At 46.6% G+C, this 19,544-nt stretch overlaps 1 protein-coding gene across 1 annotated transcript in view; it reads right to left on the bottom strand.

Moving 5' to 3' along the window:
- Positions 1–15,672: 15,672 nt before the first annotated feature.
- Positions 15,673–19,544, bottom strand: part of KBTBD12 (kelch repeat and BTB domain containing 12) — a 73,455-nt gene continuing 69,583 nt past the window's right edge. Inside the window, exon 7 of the mRNA XM_059390449.1 lies at positions 15,673–15,854. Coding sequence (XP_059246432.1) covers positions 15,673–15,854 — 182 coding nt within the window. The remainder of the gene's footprint in view (positions 15,855–19,544) is intronic.

Genomic DNA, 19,544 nt, shown 5'->3' on the forward strand with positions numbered 1-19,544 from the left:
TGGTCTCCTGGCATGGCTCAGGTCCATTCCTAGGGATAGATATTGTGATTCGAGGGCCTTCTATTTCTACCCCTGCCAGGTCCAAGGGTCCTCCCCGCTCCATCTCAGGAGTTACCCCCGATAGCGTGCTCCTAACTCTATTTCAGCATCTGCTTCCTGGAATCCTGGGGGAACCTAGCTGATAGGATCATAGGAAGAATTAGCTACCTTTGTAGCACAGCTGGGACCCAGGCCTGCTGGATCTGAGGTCATGCCTCCATAACTGTCCCCTTAAAGAAGAGGCTTGGGACAAAGTCCCAGAGAGGTGAATCTAAGGGAGAGTCTTATGCTGTTGGAATTAGGGGCTCAGGTGTTGCAGTCAGAAGGCCCAGCCTCAAACCCAGGTCTCTGATGAACTTTGACACAGTAGGCAAGCAACTCAACCTGTGAATCATAATCTCCTGAACCAGTACAGAGGACAAATGGAATAAGACTCCCTCACTGCAGGGCTGCGAGAGCTCAGTGAGCATAAGTGTGTAAAGTACTTAGCACACTGGGCACTTTCTAAAGCAGTTCATAATTAATAGCTCCTCTCTGTGCCCCCCAAATTACCCCCCCTGCCCCTGGAGTTTTGTTAAAAGCAGCTCTTCATTAACATGAACCCAGTGAAAATTAGCATGGGTCTAAAAAGAAATCAGAAAATTAGGACGTGAATAAGAAAGGAAAATCAAGGTCATTATCTTGCTTCATAAATTTCCTTGTCCTGTTTCCTAACTGTGCTTAACCCAACCATCACTTTGACAATGCCCAGGTTTGGAAACTTGAACCCGTCCCCTTGTCATCATCCCCTCCACCCCAATACCAACCTCCCAATGTTTTCTGCACCCCTCTCCCCCATCCCGCCCTTGTTTGGGCATATCACTGTCTGCCAGGACACATGCATCTCTAACTGCTCCTTCTCCCTCCCAGTGGCATGTCCAGCTCACCTTCCACAGGCTTCTAAAGCTCTCCTGTCTGTTGCTCAATGGTCCTCGATGGTGTTTGTGTTCAGTTATGGTTAGGTTTGGCTGCTTATTACTGAAAACCTCCAATAGCAGCAGCTTATCCATGATAAGATTAATTTCTTTCATTTTTGAGAAGTCTGGAAGTAGCCTTTCCAGGGTCCCTGCCAGGCTGCATGATTTCAGATACCCAGGCTCCTTCTATCTTAGGTCTCTTCCATGTGTGGCGCCTCGTGGTCCCATGTGGCTACTCAAGGGCCAGCCCTATTCCTGTAGGGTAGCCAGCAGGAAGGGAGAAGGAAGAAAAGTCACCCTTCCTTCCTTCCTAAAAGACCCTTTCTGCAAATCTCCAGACTTACTGTGGTGATCATTTCACAATGTATACAAAATGAAAAAAAAAACAAAATCAAAAGCACAAGAAAGAACCGATGCCTTCGCACCTCTGTCTTTCAAAGCATATGTCTGGTAAAATCTCAACTATGCTTTCCCTGCACTGGCCCATGGCTGAATGGGACTGGGCAGACTGGATTGACTGTGAATCCACCTGACCTTGGATGGCCCCCAGCCCTGCCCAGTATGTGAACTCCACCGGTGTTTTCTCCTCAGATCGTGCTTCTTTTTCTGGGAAACTTTTTTAAAAAGCTTTTTGTTTGTTTATTTAAGATTTTTTATTTATCCATTTGACACACACACACACACACACACACACACACACACACACACAACACACACAGAATGCAAGCAGGCAGAGGCGGAGGGAGAGGGAGAAGCAGGCTCCTCGTCAAGCAGAGGGCCTGATGCGGTCGATCCCAGGAACCTGAGATCATGACTCGAGCTGAAGGCAGACGCTTAACTGACTGAGCTACCCAGGTTACCCAACTTTAGACCCTTTCTACTGACTTGCTCACATTGAAGATTAGGTTTGTTTTCTTCCGCCTTCTTCCACATCCCCCACCACCCCCACCACCCCACCATGTTTGTTCCCAATATAGTTGTGTCCCCATTTTGGTCAACTTGATGCTACTGTCATCACAATATGTACCTATTGTTCCTGGCAAAATAGCGTTCATTTCCTTCTTCACACATGTTTTCCTCTGCGAGTTAACTATTTTTTTCATTTGTTTGACTTTGTAAGTGCCAGTCTCTCACTTATCCTCACATCCTTGGACGAGCTTAGTGACAACGCTCAGTGTAGAGGGAAGAATCAGGTACCCTGTAAGGGTCTTTGCTTAGATGTCCCTCTTGCTCGTTGGGTTCCTATTTGGACTAGTGCCTTCCTGGCCTGCAGCCCACTGGTGTCCTGGTGCCCATCTCCTCACAGAGATGTTCCTTTATGCCTCCTCAGGGCTGAGTCTCATTTCTTGGACATTAAGCCTTCCCCTTTTCCAGTGAACTTCCTGGTTTGGTGGACTATTTCCTCTCTCACATCTTAGAGGCATGCGGCATGGGTTCTTGGGGGACTGAAATGTCTTTATCTTAGTTTCTTTTTTTAAAAATTATTTTTATTTATTTATTTGACAGAGATCACAAGTAGGCAGAGAGGCAGGCAGAGAGAGAGGAAGAAGCAGGCTCCCCACCAAGCAGAGAGGCCGATGCGGGGCTCCATCCCAGGACCCCGGGATCATGACCCAAGCCGAAGACAGAGACTTTAACCCACTGAGCCACCCAGGTGCCCCTCTTTCACTCTTGTGAGAAAGCTTGGTTGCTATGTAGAATCTGGGTTAGAAATACTTGTTCTTCAAATTTTTGAAGCTGTCCTCACTGCTGTTGAGAAGCCTGAAGTCATTCTGATGGCTGGTTCTTCATGTGTGTCTACTTCATTTCCTCCAGAATCCTTTAGTGGAAATGGGTAGGTGGGGTGCAGGCCTGGCAGCTGGGGGTCTGGGAGGTGAGTGGGGGAAGAGGTTCGGGACTTCTGGCTCTCTTGCAAACCCCTGTCTTTGGCTGGGCCTCTGCGCCCCATCCAGGATCCCCTTGTTCATGTCCCTAGATGTAGTGTGGCCTACAGATAAAGCACAAGATTCCTAGTTAAATTTGAATTTCAGAGAAACCATGGTGAATGTTTTAGGATAGTGTCCTATGCAACACTTGGGACACACTTATACTAAAAAAAATTATTAGATGTTTATCGGAAATTCAAATTCAGTTATGTATCTTGTTTTTTTTTTTTTTTAATTTGCTAAATAGGGCACACCTATCCCAAGGCAACCTCTTTTTTCCTGTCTGGGGAGGTCAGTCACCCAGGTGAGAGGGCTGGGGAGGCATACCCGCACAGACTTTGATTTCCAACCCAGATTTCTACAGAGCAGCCCAACTCACGCGAAGACAACAATAGATGGAGGACATTTTTGGCCCTTGATCCTCCTGCACAGCCCTGCCTTTCCAGGGACGTGGCCCTCCAGTTCTCACGCTTCCCCCTCTGCATGCCCCATCCTTGCACACAACGGGCAGAGAGAGGAAGACGAAATGACTCCGTGTTTGTCTGTTTTCCAGATTTGGAAGTTCCATTCACATCTTTCCCCTGTTACCATCTCTTTCTTGTTCTCTTTGGCTAGTGGGTGTTTTTTTTTTTTTTTTTTTAATTCTTTGATTCTCATTCCTGAGGTGTGTCCTGAGGGAGCAGAGAGAATTCTGGGGTGAACTTTTGGTAAAAGATATCCAGAAAAGTGTGTAAATTATGAGCTCGGAGCGAAATGAAGTCTTCCAAGGTGAATGCGACCACATGACCAGCACACAGCTCAAGAGAAAGAAGCATGATTAGTACCCCAGAGAGCCCCTGAAACTCATTCTAGTCCCTATCACCTCTTTAAGGATAGCTACTACCCTGCCTTTTGAAAAACATTTTGCAAGGAACAAACAGTAAATAGCTTAAGCCTTTTAGGCCAGAGGGCCTCTGTTGCAGCTACTGAACACTGTCCTTGTAGCATGAAAGCAGCCATGGGGAACAGTAAATAATGGACTTGGCTGGATGGCAATAAAACTTTATTTACAACAGAGTCTTGGGCAGCATTTTGTCTGTGGGCTGTAGTTTGCTGATCTCTGTTCTGGGCAATGACTTTGCCTATTGTTAGACTTTACAGAAAGGAAATATTGCTGCATATACTCGTTTATGTCTGTCTTCTTCCCCTCAACATTTTGTTGGTGAGATTCAACCATATTGTTGCTTATAGTTATAGTCTATTAATTATTTTTTTAAAGGTTTTATTTATTTTTTCCTTCCTCCCTCCCTCCCCCCTTTCCTTTTTAAGATTTTATTTTTTTAAGTAATCTCTATCCTCAGTGCGGGGCTTGAACTCACAACCCTGAGATCAAGATCCACATGCTCTATTGACTGAGCCAGCCAGGTGCCCCTAGTTTATTAATTCATTTTGCTGTGTAGTATGTGGTTGTGTATATACAAAATATATTTGTCCATTCTACCATCAAAGGGCATTTTGGTAGTTGCTGTTTTGGGCTATAATGAAGAGTGGCATGAACTCTTTTGTACATGATTCTTGGTAGATACATGCACTATTTTGTTTAAAAAACGTATACTCCCAGGAGTAGGACTATTGGCAGGATGTGTAAGTAACTATTTTTGATCAGCTGTATTCCAAAGGGAGCTATTACATGACAGGTGAACTTGGTCACTTTGGGTTTCTCCCTGGGAGGGGCTGGCTGCCAGCATTTCTTATCAGTCCTGTGTCAGAAGGTCTTAAGACCATCCCCAGATGCTGTGATTTGCTAAAAGGACTCACACAGCTTAGCAGTACTCATTTACTACAGTCAAAGAAGGCAAAGCAAAGTCAGCAAAGAACACAGGAAGGTGGGGGGGGGTGAGGATCCCAATGGAAATAGGCGCCAGCTTCCCAGCGGAGTCACACAGGACACAATCAATGTCCTCTACCACACATGGGGGATGCCACCAATCAGGGGCGCTCAGGAGAGATGCAGTGACCAGGATTTTTATTGGAGATTGGTCACGTAGGTAGCTTCTGCCTGGTACATAGCAAAATTCTAGACCCTGAGAAGGAAGTCAGATGTTCAGTGTAAAGCATGTGGTTTTGCATAAACAATGAGGCACATGAGCCAGTCTTATCAGTCTGGGGAGTGGGTACCTTCCAAACCCAACTTGCCAGATGCTGAGCAAGGACAACTTTGTAAGAAGGCCTTTCCAAAGCAGCGAGGACTTCAGAGTTAACTCTTTCTCTTTCTCTCCCTGCCTCTCAGCTACCTGTTGCAGAGGCTAAATTCTAGATGAGTGTGGCCACAAGTTAAAGGCTCCTTCCTTCCATGTAGCTCCCGTTCACGGAGTAGAGGCTCTCCCTTAGGCATGATACACTGAAAATAACTATTGTCCCAGCTCCTTCACAGGGTGGAAATTCTGTACCAGGAAAGGCAAGCCGAGAAGCCAGGGGCAAAGCTGTATGTCACTCCAAGAGACCCCTTGCCTCTGCCACAAACATGTACGGAGTCCTGTTATAGACTGCGCAAATTAGGCCAGGGGTGTGAGGTGACCAGAACTGGTCCCCATCCTCAAGGAACTCATGATCTTAGGGGATGAGGGGATGGCGGGCCCATACACAGAAGATTCTGGCACTGTGGGCTTTTCAGAAGTCCCACTGGCCTGACTGGGAGTGGCCACAGGGACAGACTTCTATTGGAGTGTTTCTCAAAGCAGGTTCCATGTAGTACCTGAAGGAGAGTCTGGATGGGGTGTGGAGAGAGAGAAGAGAAAGGGTTGGGGTTGGCGAGAAGGCAGGGTACACAGAAAAATACATATTCTCAGGCTTCTCCCTAGACTTTCTAACTGGGACTTTTTGCACTGTTAGCGTGTTCCCAGGTGCTTTCTATCAGCCTACGGTAGAGGCTTCAATGCAAGAACTGCATTTTTAATGCAGTTCAAATGCCCTGTCTTCTTCATCTGTAATGCACACCCTACTTCCTGTTTGTTGAAGCCTTTTGCTTCAGCTCTTTGGAGAGAGCTTCTGCAAGCTCAGGATTCCCTGGAACTTCTTTTGTGTTTCCCTCCTGTGATTTCTGCCACACAAATAATGATAGAATAATTGCTCAGAGCAGCAAGACAGGAGCTGCCCAGCGCCCTCTGCCAGAAATCTGCTCAGCATCTCAGGATCAAGCCTGTATCCCTGAGCATCTGAGCCTTATCTTGATTCACTCTGTGCATCCGTTAGCAAGACGTGTCCTGAGGTATCAGAAAAGCCTTAGAGAGGTTACTTTTTGAATCTGGATATGCTAAAAAATTTTCCATATAAATGAATGGTGATTGCTCCTTGCTTTAAGCCATTCTGTCTTGTGTGAGTTTTCAGAGGAATGCCCTACTTTTGGAGAGGAGGAGAAACCAGTAGGACCGTTATGTTTTCCCTAGATGTCTGCCTACAGAGGCTCTAAGGCTGGGGCCTGCGATCTTTCTGGTACAAAGGGAGATGAGCTTGTGTTGGAGAAATGGGAAGCATGTTAGATCCACAGAGACATCTCCTGGACACATGTGGAAGGATTGTAAGGGAATTGAAACAGAAGTGACTATTCTGCCAGAGGGCTTGGTGAGCTTTTATCTTGGTATGCCGCCTGCTATTGTTGGTGGGCCCCCAAGGTGGGAGACTAGGGGTGAGCCTCCTGAGCCACCCGCTTGGCCTCCTGTGGGGTCCTGCTGTCCTGTCCTCTGAGCCAACCTGGAATGGTCAACGCCTGCTTTTCAATGTGCCTGGCCAGTGGCAGGCGAGCCATAGGATTTGCTCAATGACTGACCCTTTCATTTCTCTTGACAGGGTAGTCTTACTATTTTCTTAATACAGAAAAGGAAGCTCAGATTCAGACAAGTTAAGTGGCTGGGCCAACGTCACACAGCCGGGGGTGGGGGGCTGGGGTCAGATCCAGGGAATGCTATGTAGGTCCCACTCCAAAGCATGTTTTAAAAAAATATTGTACACTTATAAAATGTTTTAAATAGATAGGAAAACATAGGGAACAATACGACCGATACCCGTGTGACCATCACTCGGCTAAACAAATCCTGACGTTGTGGCATGTACTTGGTTGGGAATCCTTGAAGTCCAGGAAACATTCTGATGAACCTAAAGTCTGCTTTGGGTCCTTCTCCATCACATTTCTCTCTCTCCCCACACACAACCCTGTCTGAGGTCATGGTGAATCTTTGTCATCTGTGCTATTTTTTTTAAGATTTTATTTATTTGACAGAGAGATACGGGGGAAGCAGGCTTCCCGCTTAGCAGAGAACCCAATGCGGGGGCTCGATCCCAGAACCCTGGGATCATGACCCGAGCCGAAAGCAGAGGCTTTAACCCACTGAGCCACCCAGGCACCCCAACTTTTATGACATATGTACACATCTCTAAGCCATAGACAGCATCGTTTTGCATGTTTTAAGCTTTATGGAAGTAGTTTCCTGTGGGATCTATAATTCTATTTGCTTGTTTTTATTCAATACAATGTTTCTGAGATTTATCCACACAGATATGCACGTTCTGGTTTGTTCTAACTTCCACAGAGGGTTGAAGGCACCAGAGAAGCCATCCATTCTCCTTTTGAAGGACATAGGGGTCATTTTCTGACACCTTGCCTTTTACTACAAAGAGTGCTGCTGTAAATGCCTGGTGGACAAGGGTTTCTCGCCGGTGTGCACCTAGATGTCCCGCACCAAGCCATGTTCCAAAGCGCCGTCCCCGAAATGCCCGGTAGGGCAGTGGGGGCGGGGCCAGGCGGGGTCAGGACAGCCTTCTGTTCTTGCCGTCTGCTTTCCGCCAACGCGGGGTTGCAAAGTCATCTCTTCGGGGTCGGCATTGCTCTTCTCTGAATTCTAGTGAGGCTGAGCACCTTGTCATTTGTTTACGAGCCATTCAGGTTTCCCGCTCTGTGACATCAGCTCACCCCTCTTGCTCGTTTTCAGTCCCGCCCCCCCCCCCCCCCAGCTTTTTTGCTTATCACTTTGTAGACCTTGTTTCTGTGCCCTGTTTCCAGACGACGTCTAAGGGACTTCGTCACTCCTGTTCTTACTTCTCCTGATCCCCGCGGTGGGGGGGTGTCGGGAGGGGGCTCTGCACCTGCAAGGTGACTGCCGGGGCCTGGGGAGCGAGCCTGGTTCTGGAGTCTGGGGCCCGGCGCAGGAAGGCATCTGGAGCAGCCACCAGGGGGAGGAGCTGCTTCACTAACAGCGGTCTCTCGCTCGCTGCCGCTTTGGGCGAGCCGCGGGCTCCAGGAGAGGGGCCGGGCGGGGCGGGGCTAGCGCCCCAGGAGAGGCGTGGCCTGAAGACCCAGCGCAGTAAGACCCCCAGAAGGTGGCGCGGGAGGCGTGGCGCTGGCTGAGCTGGCCCTTGCTACCTGGCACCTGACGCTTGGGCAGAGCAGCCCTTATCCACGGGACTGTGATCCCTTACCTGCCTGAGCAGACAGGGGTCTGGGGCTGGAGCCACCAGACCCAAGTCTGTTTTCCAGGTGGCCCTTGGGTTTTCCTGCTCAATATTCTACCATCCTTCCTCCTTCTTGGTTTTAAAAGAACCAAAGAGCAATCCCGGCAGCTCGACCTCCCTTCTCCAGGGAGCCTGATGTAATTAGTGTTCTTGGCTCTGGAGTCCTGACTCCACTGAGTTTCACATCCCGCCTGGCAGCTGGCTCCTGTCTGACCCACAACCATGGCAGGCAGAACTTGGGCTGGACCAGGCGCGGGAGAGCCAGGGCTGCCAGGCTGGCGGCTCTGGGTCCCCAGGAGGCAGCCCATGGGTGCTCCCACCGGGACCCCAAGTTGGAGGGACACCGGGCATGTGGTTGGCACACAGGGGCCAGTCTGGGTGTGAATCCCGAGTCAGTGTGCCCCCAACCCTGTGATCTTGGACAAGCATCAGGTTTCCTGTCTCTAAAATGCTGCACACAACAGCAGCAACTACCTCACAGGGCTGGCGGCTCTTCGGAGGTTAAATGACTGGAGCATGTAGGGCGCTGTAGGGAGCTGCTGTTGGGTCAACTGCCATTAATCACATAAAGAAAAACCTCCAGCAGGCAGTACGAAGGGATGGGAAATTATGCATCTTTCTGAGAGACAAAGTATGTGCTTAGTTCAGTTGCCACACAGAGTACATTAAAAAAATATGGTTTCTCCCTTCTGTCTCTGATCCCAGTCTCCCAGTTCCAGAGTCCTGGAGGGATGCACTGTACCAGTTTCTTAGGATTCTTGCCACATATCCCCATTCCCCGCCTCCGCGCGTGCACACACACACACACACACACACACAGTCAGTGCTATACATGTATAAACACACACATAGTGACATACTATTGGGAAAATAATGACAATCTCTTGTCAACCCAGAAAACCTCTCCACAAAGGGAGAAGAGAAAGAAAAGAGTTTTGTTATTGCACAAGCATTGAACCAATCTGCGATGTGCCTCTCAGGTGATCTACTAAAGAGATCGCAAAGCTTACCCTTTCCTACAGCCCGGCAGGCACAAACCACCATACACAAGCTAGTTGTCCTTATCCAAAGGAAAAGTAAATTTCTTCCTATCCCCTGACAAGCAGGCAGTTGCATCTTGGGGCCTGGCTTTAAACTCCTGGGAGAAGGGGAGACGGGCACCAACCAGGATGTTTACATTTGAGAGAGGGAGACTTGGCTTAAGAAAAAGCCAGTCCTAGGTTGCAAAACTGTCAAGAAACTTATTTAGCTTTTATTTATTTTTAAAAATGTTTATTTACTTATTTTTTCTAGCAATCTCTACACCCAGTGCGGGTCTTGAACTCATGCCGCTGAGATCAAGCGTCACATGCTCTTCTGATTGAGGCAGCCAGGTGTCCCCTTGTTGAACTTTTAAAGAAGATTTATGTACCTCTCAGTAAGACAGAAATAGCATTTAGGATCTTCCTAATGTCTTTTTAGAGTTTGCCAGTGTCTTCTATTTCAAGATAAATCTTGCTTTTTTTTTTTTTTAGATCCAGTCTGATAATCTCTGAATTATAATAAAAATTATTTTTATTTGAATGTCTAGCTTATTTATATCTAGTGTAGATATTCATATGTTTGTGATTACATCTCCCATCTCACTCTTCGTTTTTGATTTGTCTTCTGTTCTTTGTGCCTTTTCCTGCCTCCTTTGCACAGTAATTGTTTTAGTATTCCCTTTAATCATCACTATTGTTAGCTGTACTTTAAAATTTTATTTTGCTGCAGTTGCTCTAGGGTTTACAATAAATGCTGTCAACTTATTGCATTCGACTTTCAGATAATATTAGACCTCTTCTGATACAGCACAAAGCCCTCCTAACAGCATATGCTTTCCTTTGCTCTGTTGTTTTTACATAATTTTACTTCTGTGTATATCATGAATCCCACAATGACTGTTATCAGTTTTACTTTAGTCAATGGTCTTTCACTGTATTTATTTTTTAGTTATTATTTTTCATTTTGTTTAGTTTCAGAGGTAGGGTTTGGTGACTCATCAGTTCCATGTGACCCCCGGTGCCCGGTGCTCGCCGCATCGAGTGCCCTCCTTAGTGCCCATCACCCAGTTATCCCGCCCCCTACTCACCCCCTCGGCAACCCTCAGTTTGATCCCTCTAGCTGAGGGTCTCTTGTAGTTTGTCTCCCTCTCTGATTTCCTCTTAATTTTCCTTCCCTTCCCCTGTGTTCATCTGTTTTGTTTCTTAAGTTCCACATGTAAGTGAGATCATACAATAGTTGTCTTTCTCTGACTGACATTTCTTTTAGCCTAATACTCTCTAGTTCCTCCACATTGTTGCAAATGACAAGATTACATTCTTTTGGATGGCTAATATTCCACTGTATATATGTACCACATCTTCTTTATCCACTCATCTGTTAGTGGACAGCTGGGCTCTTTCCATAAATTGGCTATTGTGGACATTGCTGTTATAAACATTGGGGGTGCATGTGCCCCTTAGAATCAGTAATTTTGTATCCTTTGGATAAAAACTAAGTAGTGCAATTGCTGGGTCATAAGGCAGCTCTATTTTTGACTTCTTGAGGAACCTCCATACTGTTTTCCAGAGTGGCTGCACCAGCTTGCATTCCCACCAACAGTGCAGAAGGGTCCCCCTCTCTCTGCGTCCTCACCAACATTTATTGTTTCCTGTGTTGTTAATTTTAGCCATTCTGACTGGTGTGAGGTGGTGTCTCATTGTGCTTTTGATTTGTATTTCACTGATGCCTAGTGATGCTGAGCATTTTTTCACATGTCTGTTGGCCATCTGGATGTCTTCTTTGCAGAAATGTCTGTTCATGTCTTCTGCCCAGTTTTTGAGACAGTCAATTGTCTTTTAAAAAATCATTCACTTCAGACCCAAGTGGCACACTGTAATTAAATTTCTACTCATTTACATTGTGCAGTCAATTGTTGAACAATGTGGGGGTCAGTCTTCTCATTCCCACTGTTCCCTTGGTTGGTCTCTTGCCTGGACTCTGCCAACAGCTGTCTATCAGGTGGCCCACGCCTATCCATCCTGAGGTATGACCTTCAAAGTGATCTTTATAAAATCCCACACTGGCTTCCACGCATTCACACCCAGGGTCCTTCCCAGCCTAGCCCAGTCTGCCTCTCCAGGCACCAATCCACATACTGCTGGCACAGAGCTTCTCTCTGTAACCAGAACACACCAGGCCCCTTCCTATGCTGGGAACTTTGCCTAGGGTGTTCCTGAGCCTAGACACCCTTCTTTGTCTATCCAGCAAACCCAAGCCTGAGGGTCTCCTACCCTCTGAGCCTGCAGCACACTCTAAAACCAAGGGTCCTCTTCCCTGGGCTTCCCCCAGCACCTTGGGTCACGTTGGTTGTACCAGAGAAGCATTTAAGTTAGGTTATGGCTTGTGTTTAGTTGTTACTATACTTCTTTGAGTCTATGCCCAGTATCAAAGGTTTCATGTTAAAGCAGAGTGGAAATAATCCTGTAGGCAAGGAGGGTCTTTCCTTCTCACGGTCCCCACCCCCCAGCCCCCATAAGAATGTCATGGAGGTCTCTGAGACCACAGCTCTCATAGTCACACAACTGCATTTACACTTGCCTTGTAACCCCTGGGGCTCCCAACCTTCAGTGAGCCTGGAAAGTCCTGCACATGTTGTGCACAGACGTACTCCATGGCTAAGTCAGGCATTCATTTAGTATGGTAGGCAGAATAATGGTGTCCCTCAAGTGTGTACATCCTAACCCTTGGAAACCTTGCCTGTTGAACGTTTTGTGGCCAAGGGAAATTAAACTGCCGGCCAGGTGACCTTAAGATGGGAAGATGATGCTCGCTACCCGGGCAGGATACCTGGAGACCACCAGAAATGGGGAGGGATCAGAAGTGGGAGACAGAGGAGACAATCTGGGCAGGCAGAACAGAAGAGATCCTTGGCTTTGAAGATGGAAGAAGGGAATACAAGCCAAGACATGCCAGTGGCCTCTGGAGACTGAAAAAGGCAAGGATGTGGATTTGACTCTAGAGCCTCACCTCCCAGAGGAGCGCAGTCCTGGGGCGCCCTGATGTCGCCTGACTGACGTCCATTTCAGATTTCGAGACTATGGAAGTGTGAGATCACAGCTCTGTATGGTAATGAGCTACTAAATTTGTGGTTGTTTTTCTGGCGCAATAGAAACAAATGCAGAGATACCCTGAACTACACTGCACTTTTCCTGTTGTGGGTGTAGACCCTACTTCCTCATAAGATGTCAAGTCCCCATGTTTGCTTTCTTCCCTCCTCCAGAATGTGAACTCATCGAGGGCAGAGCCCCGCATCACAGCTCAGACCCTGAGAAAGACCAGGTTCTCCCACTGCTGGTGTTTTGTGATCTGCCTCATGCAGCACCCCTCTGAGAAATGCCTCCGTGGCCTCCCGCTTTATTCAGGATACTCTGGTAGTGCCAGGTCTGGGGCTGGGGGAGTGGCTCAACCAGCGCGGGGTGCTGTCAGATCCGTGCCATGGGGACATTCCTGGCCCCTGCTCTCTTCCTGGTCCACCCTCCCAGGGCTCACCCCTCCAAGGCTGTAGACCCAGTGTTGGCACACTCTCCTTAGAATGGGCTCTGGGGACCCCCAGCATTGCAAGGGCAGAGTAGGGGCCATCGGTGGGGGATGCTGGGCCTCAGACCCAAAGGAAGTGCCCTGGGATGCTCAGTACTTCCTGGGCACAGGAAATGAGAGAAATGGACATTGAATTGCAATATGAAGAAAAACAAAGGCGACCTTTCATTAGTGGGTTTTTATTCTGGAAGTTCAAACTGAAAGCATCTGCTCATTATAAAGTCAATCAGTGGGAACAGTGGTGCTTTCTTGGTGCACGCAAGCCAGACCCGGACATGCTGGCGGCCGCCATCTTTTGCCAGCCCCGGCATTCAGATCATTTCCCTACTGTGTTCTACGCTCCATGTCCAGAAATCTTGCCTCACGAAGATCAGAACTAGCAAAGAGTTGAAGTCGTCAAGAGTGCTCCATAACATACATATCCCCTCATGAAGAGATGGCCTTCAGTTGAGGTCAAAACTGGAGCAGTAGGAATTCAAAGTGGCATCTCTGACAATCTCGGACAACAGGAGGGTAAAGGTGTCTTGTGTTTAACTACGAATATGAAAGTCAGACAAGAAGCACCAAGGATACTAAAAGCAAAACCTTGCTTATTCCCCTGCCCACCACCTGGAGGAGCTGAGGGGCTGAGTCTGGGAAATGAAGAACCATCTCACACCGAGTGCATAGCTCCCCTACAGTCCCCCCAGAGCGCACTCAAGCCCTGGGTTGCTGTGGGCACTGTGCTTTGGGAAATGCGGATGACAATGATAATGGTTCTAGAAATAATGGCAGCTAAAGGTTGTTTGTTGTTTCAGTACCTGACAGCCACTTTGCTCAGCACTTTCTCACTCAGTCCTCATACCAACACTAAAAAGCATTTTTCTCCCTTTTCTGCATATGGGGAAAATGAGGCTTTGGAGAGGTTATCTTGCTGGAGAGATCACACAGCTAGCGAAGCAGCAAGGCTGGCAGGAGAGCCTAGATCTTGAACCCGATGGATGGATAAGTCGTATCATGACACACTGACGAGGGCTTCCTGGATGCAGGAAGTGCTGCAGCTTCTAGTGTGTGCTTGAGGGGTGGGGCAGGCACTGCGGGTCTGCTAAGAGGAAGTCGGGGAAACAGATCTGGGGAGACTCTCTGCCACCACGGCTGCCACAGCCAGCACAGCCACTCAGAGGAACTACTCTGCCTTTGTAGCAAGACCCCCCGCCCCCCCCCCCCCCCCCCCCCCGAGATTAGGAGCCTTGGCCAGGGAGAAGCATCAGCTTCTCTTCACTTTGCTCAGTGCAGGTTCCAAGTGGCGCCATTGCAAAGTGACAGGCATGGCCGCTGCCCTCCTCGAGTCTGGCCTACATGGGGACAACCTGCATGGGGTCTTAGTGGACCCCTGTCATGGTGGCAGAAGCAGGTTTCCCACTGGGCCTGCCTCTTCAGCCTGCTTCAGCAGCTGGAACTTGGGAACATGGGCTCATGGTCGTCATGGTCACATGACCTGGCACCAGACAAGAGCTGTCTCAATCTAGCATTGTCTCCCTCTGAGAAGGTTCTAGGGAATTTACTGAGCACTCCTGTTTTAAAAAAGAGCCCTGTGCAATGGGAAACTCTGGAGAAGTTGTCGAGGAACAGCTATGAAAGTGCACTCTTTGAATCCACTGTACTTCCAGAAGTATGAATGGTAAGTCAGATAGATGGATTCCCCATGTGTCATTTAAATGTCACCCCTAAAGTATATTCAGGGACTGGCTGTTTTCTGATTATGCTCAACTGTGGGCTGGAGCAGGTGGCTCCATCCCTATTGGTAGTCTTGGGGAAGATCCTGCAAAGGCTAGATAAGAGGGCAGGCAGCCGGTAGCCAAAGGGATGTGCTTCTTCTCTCCACTCCAGAGCCTTGTCAGGGCCAACCTGCACAAGGTCATGTGAGCTAGAGGGCAGCCTGGATAACTCTAGTCCAGGACACTGCCAGGGCCTGGATGAGGGTAGAGTTTCTCTGCTCACTGTGGTTGGGCTTGAGTGCCTGAGCTGTTAGGAACTTGTGGTTCACTGCTAGCCCCATTTTGGGCAACGTTGCTGCGGTAGAAGAATATTCTACACGAGAATAGAAAGTCTCTGTAAGATTGAAACTGGAAGAGAGCACAGAGGGACATTTTCCTTTAACATCACAAGATCGTGAGATGATTCCCCTGCTCAGAGACCAGGTCCACAGTCTTTGTGTTTACAGGTGTTGGTCACTTGTCTATAATCTCCTTTTCCAGTCTTAGTAGCAGAGCCCATGGCCCGGGCAATCTGACCCAGCTCTGGGATGTTGCTCAGCTGTTTCTGTGATGTCCCCATGATCTGCACCCATGGGATTGCTTCTTCACCATCTGAGGCCCCAGTAAAAGGTCTGCTCCTTGGCAATGCTGTCCTTGAGTCCCCAGCAGTGTGAGGTCCCTGCATCCCTTGATTCCTATGGCACTTATCCTGTGTTCTTCCTGTGCTGTTGCCACACTTGACCTTGTAATGTTTTGTCCATTCTAACCAACTGCAGGTCCCTATCACAATATCCAGCACACACTGCTTTGCACATGGACCACTATGCATATAACACACATGTTCAGGGTGACTGGCTGGTGCCTGTGGGCTTTCTCCATTCCTAGTGCCTCCCGTGTTAGACACAGCAGGAGGTCCTACAGCAAATACTGACCTCAGTGTTCATGGCCTTCTTCCACCAGATCTGAAGGTGGGGGGATGAGGTCTCGGGGGTTCATCCTGGCCACCAGACAAACGTCATAACTGTCATGCATGAGGACATTGATGGCTACAACATTCCATTGGTTCTCCCATGGGTCCAGCTCCAGTATTTCTTTGGAGATAACCTCATGTCGATCTGAAAAATAGCAAAGTAGGAAGACAAAATGTCATGAGGTCTGAAATTCAGAGGTTATCTTTACTCTATTGGAAAACACCCTCTAAAAGGCATCAAGCACCAAAAATTAATGAACAAACATACTTTCAATGGAAGGCGTGGTGTCCCTAACGTTTAAGAAACTAAAAAAGGCCATGTTATAATGCACATTCAAAAATTATTATTATTATTTTAAAGATTTTATTTATTTATTTGACAGGCAGAGATTACAAGGAGGCAGAGATTACAAGGAGGCAGAGAGGCAGACAGAGGGGGTGGGGAAGCAGGCTCCCCGCTGAGCAGAGAGCCTGATGCGGGGCTCAATCCCAGGACTCCGGGATCATGACCTGAACCGAAGGCAGAAGCTTCAACCCACTGAGCTACCCAGGCATGCCCCAAAATTATTTTAATAATTGACATATTAACTGGGCATACTGTTGTCCAAATTTAGTAATTGATTATGGGAGCTAGGGATGGAATTGCCCTTATTTCTACACCTAGAGGGGAGTTACAGCTGGTAACCATGTGTGAGTTGCTGGCCTCCCTGAGCTTATGTTTCCTTAAAGGCAGATGGGGATGTTAATACTCAGCCCAAGGTTCTTGCAGGAAATAGATGGCACACCCTAGCTGAGTAATTTGAAGATAATTTAGTGAAGGGACTGTTGGAAGGGTGGGGACAGGGCTCAGGAAGACCCACTAAGAACAGCCATTACCACCCTTAGACCTAAGAGGCAGCAAGGGGAGGAATGGGTACTGGGCTCGGAGAGGGCAGCTGTCTAAAGAGTGCAGCCTGCCAGGAGCTGACGTAGGCAGGGAAGATGGAGCAGCCATCCTCAGCAAGCCCACAGGGAGGGGGCAGGGACAGTAAATTCCCTGACTCTACCCTTCTTTTAACCAACAGTCTCTGTTCTTGGCTCCCACTGGATGGACTCAACCAGAAGCTAGAGGAGAAAGACATCTGCGAATGCACCCATTCATTATTTGTCAACTTCACAGGACATAGAGCATGACAGAGAATGGGGCAGAGTGAGTCTGGAGGATTTCCAGCCTAGATGATTATTTCACAATTTTATGATGATAAGAGGAGATAATGTATGCATAAGTGCCCAATCCTGGCATATTAAAGTCAATTTTTGAAAATGATCCATGCATGCTTGCAAATGATGGTTATTTTGTAGTTGTTGGTGCAGTGTTCCATGTGCATTCATTGGGTCATGTTAGCCAACCCTCTTGTGTATTTATGGATGTTTGTGGGCTTATTCTTCTAGTTACTGAGGGAACTGTGTTAAAATATCTCACTTAGATTGTGGATTTGTCTGTTTTCCCCTTTAGTACTGTCAATTTTTAGTCTACACATTTTGAGTCTGTTATTAAGAACATATAAATTTTACCATTTATAAATTTATCATTATGAGTGATCCTTGTACTCTAGGATAAGTTCCGTCAGCATTCTTTTTTTCTTTTTAAGATTTTATTTATTTGACAGAGAGAGAGAGAGCACAAGCAGGGAGAGCGGCAAGCAGAGGGAGAGGGAAAAGCAGGCTCACCCGCAGAGCAGGAAGCCCAATGCAGGACTCCATCCCAGGACCCTGGGATCATGACCTGAGCTGAAGGCAGTCACTCAACCAACCAAGCTACCCAGGTGCCGCTCCATCAGCATTCTCTTGACTGATATTATAAATTCTGAAAAGTAGTATTTTCAAGAACCACTCTAATGATCTTCATCTTTTAACCTGGAGCATTTAGTCTGTTTACATTTAATGCAATTACTCATATATTTTGGTTTAAATCTACTGCCTCATTTGTGGATTGTCCCTATCTTACTTATTCTTTCTTTTCTCCTTTAATGCCAACTTTTGGATTGGCGGAGTATTTTTTATCATTCCATTTCCTTCTCTCTACCGATTTAGAAGTTATAATCCCTGTTTCTATTTTTTTGGTGGTTATTCTAAAAAATAAAACATGCATAATTAACTTATCAAGACCTAAACATAATCAATACTTGACCCTCTTCTTGGAGAGCTTTATAATAGTTTAATTATATTTACTGTCATCCTGATGTATTAGCTATTGTTGATGTGCATTTTAATTCTATATATCTTTCAGCTCTGCAAGACATTATCATTATTGTTTTATACAGTAAATGCTCATTCAGAATTAACCCACACATTTATACTTCATTGCTCTTCATTATTTCTTGCATCTTAGAGTTCATCTAAGATACTTCTCTTGTGCCTCAAGTATATTTCTAAGAGGTCTAGCATGTTGTTTCCTTGAAAATGTCTTTTTTCACCTGCCTTTTCTGAAAGAATTTTCACTCCCCAAACACCATAAAATAGTAAGAGTAGCTATTCATTCTGTGCATACTGTGTACTGTGTCTAATGTGCTGGTTGCATTTCAGACATTATGTTATATCATCCACACAGTAAGCCTGCAAGCAGGTACTATTGTTATTCCAGTTTTATAGGTTAGGAAAAACTTACAGCAATTGAATGCTGTACCTACATTAGAAGTGGCAGAACCACAAAATACATCCAGATGTGTGGCCCTCAAGACCCTTGCTCATAACTACTAAGCTGTTGAATGAAGGAGGACATCATGGTATCACTGTATTTTTCACAGCTTGTTGATGAGACCAATAAGTGGGGTGTAAATCTTATACAAATTTGGTGGTTCTCTTTAAGGAAATATTACAAAATTACAAAACCAAAATTAGGTATGAAAATAAAGATTCGCTTTTTTCCAGCTTTCCTGAAGTTGATTGATAAAAACTGTCTCTGTTTATGGTACACATTGTGAAATGAATACCAGAATCAAGCTAATTAATAGATCCATAACCCCACGTAGTTACCTTTGTGTGTGTGTGTGTGTATGTGCACGTGTGTGGTGAGAACACTAAAGCAAATTTCAAGTATATGATACAGTGTTGTTAACTATAGTCATCATGCTATGCATTTTCAGAACTTACTCATCTTATAACTGAAAGTTTTTAGCCTTTGACAACCGTCACCATTCCCTCTACCCGAAGTCCCTGGCAACTACCATTCCACACTCCACCTCTGTGAAATTGACTATTTTAGATTCCACATATAAGTGAGATGGTATAGTATTTGGGGTTTATTTGTGTGTGTCCAGATTATTTCATTTAGCATATTGTCTTCCAGGTTCATCCTTGTTGTAAATGGACAGGATTTCTTTCCTTTTAATGATTGAGTAACAGTCCCTGGTGCATGCATGTGTGTTTATCACATTTTCTTTCTTTCTTTTTTAAAAGATTTTTTAAAAAATTTACTTATTTGGCAGAGAGACAGAGAGAGAGAGAGAGATCACAAGTAGGCAGAGAGGCAGGCAGAGGGGGAGGGGGAAGCAGGCTCCCCACTGAGCAGAGAGTCCGATGCAGGGCTCGATGCCAGGACTCCAGGATCATGACCTGAGCAGAAGGCAGAGGCTTAACCCACTGAGCCACCCAGGCACCCCTTTATCACATTTTCTTTACAACAACTCTGTCTAGTTAAACTTTCTGTAATGAAGGAAATGTCATATAATCCACACTGTGCAATAGAGCAACCATTAGACACATATGGTATTGAATAACTTAAAATGTAGCTAGTGAGACTGAAGAACTGATTTTGAACTCTTATTTAATTGTATTAGCTTGAGGTGCCTCGTTA

Source organism: Mustela nigripes, chromosome 2 (assembly GCF_022355385.1).
Source record: "Mustela nigripes isolate SB6536 chromosome 2, MUSNIG.SB6536, whole genome shotgun sequence".
In the NCBI taxonomy this organism is placed as follows: Eukaryota; Metazoa; Chordata; class Mammalia; order Carnivora; family Mustelidae; genus Mustela; species Mustela nigripes.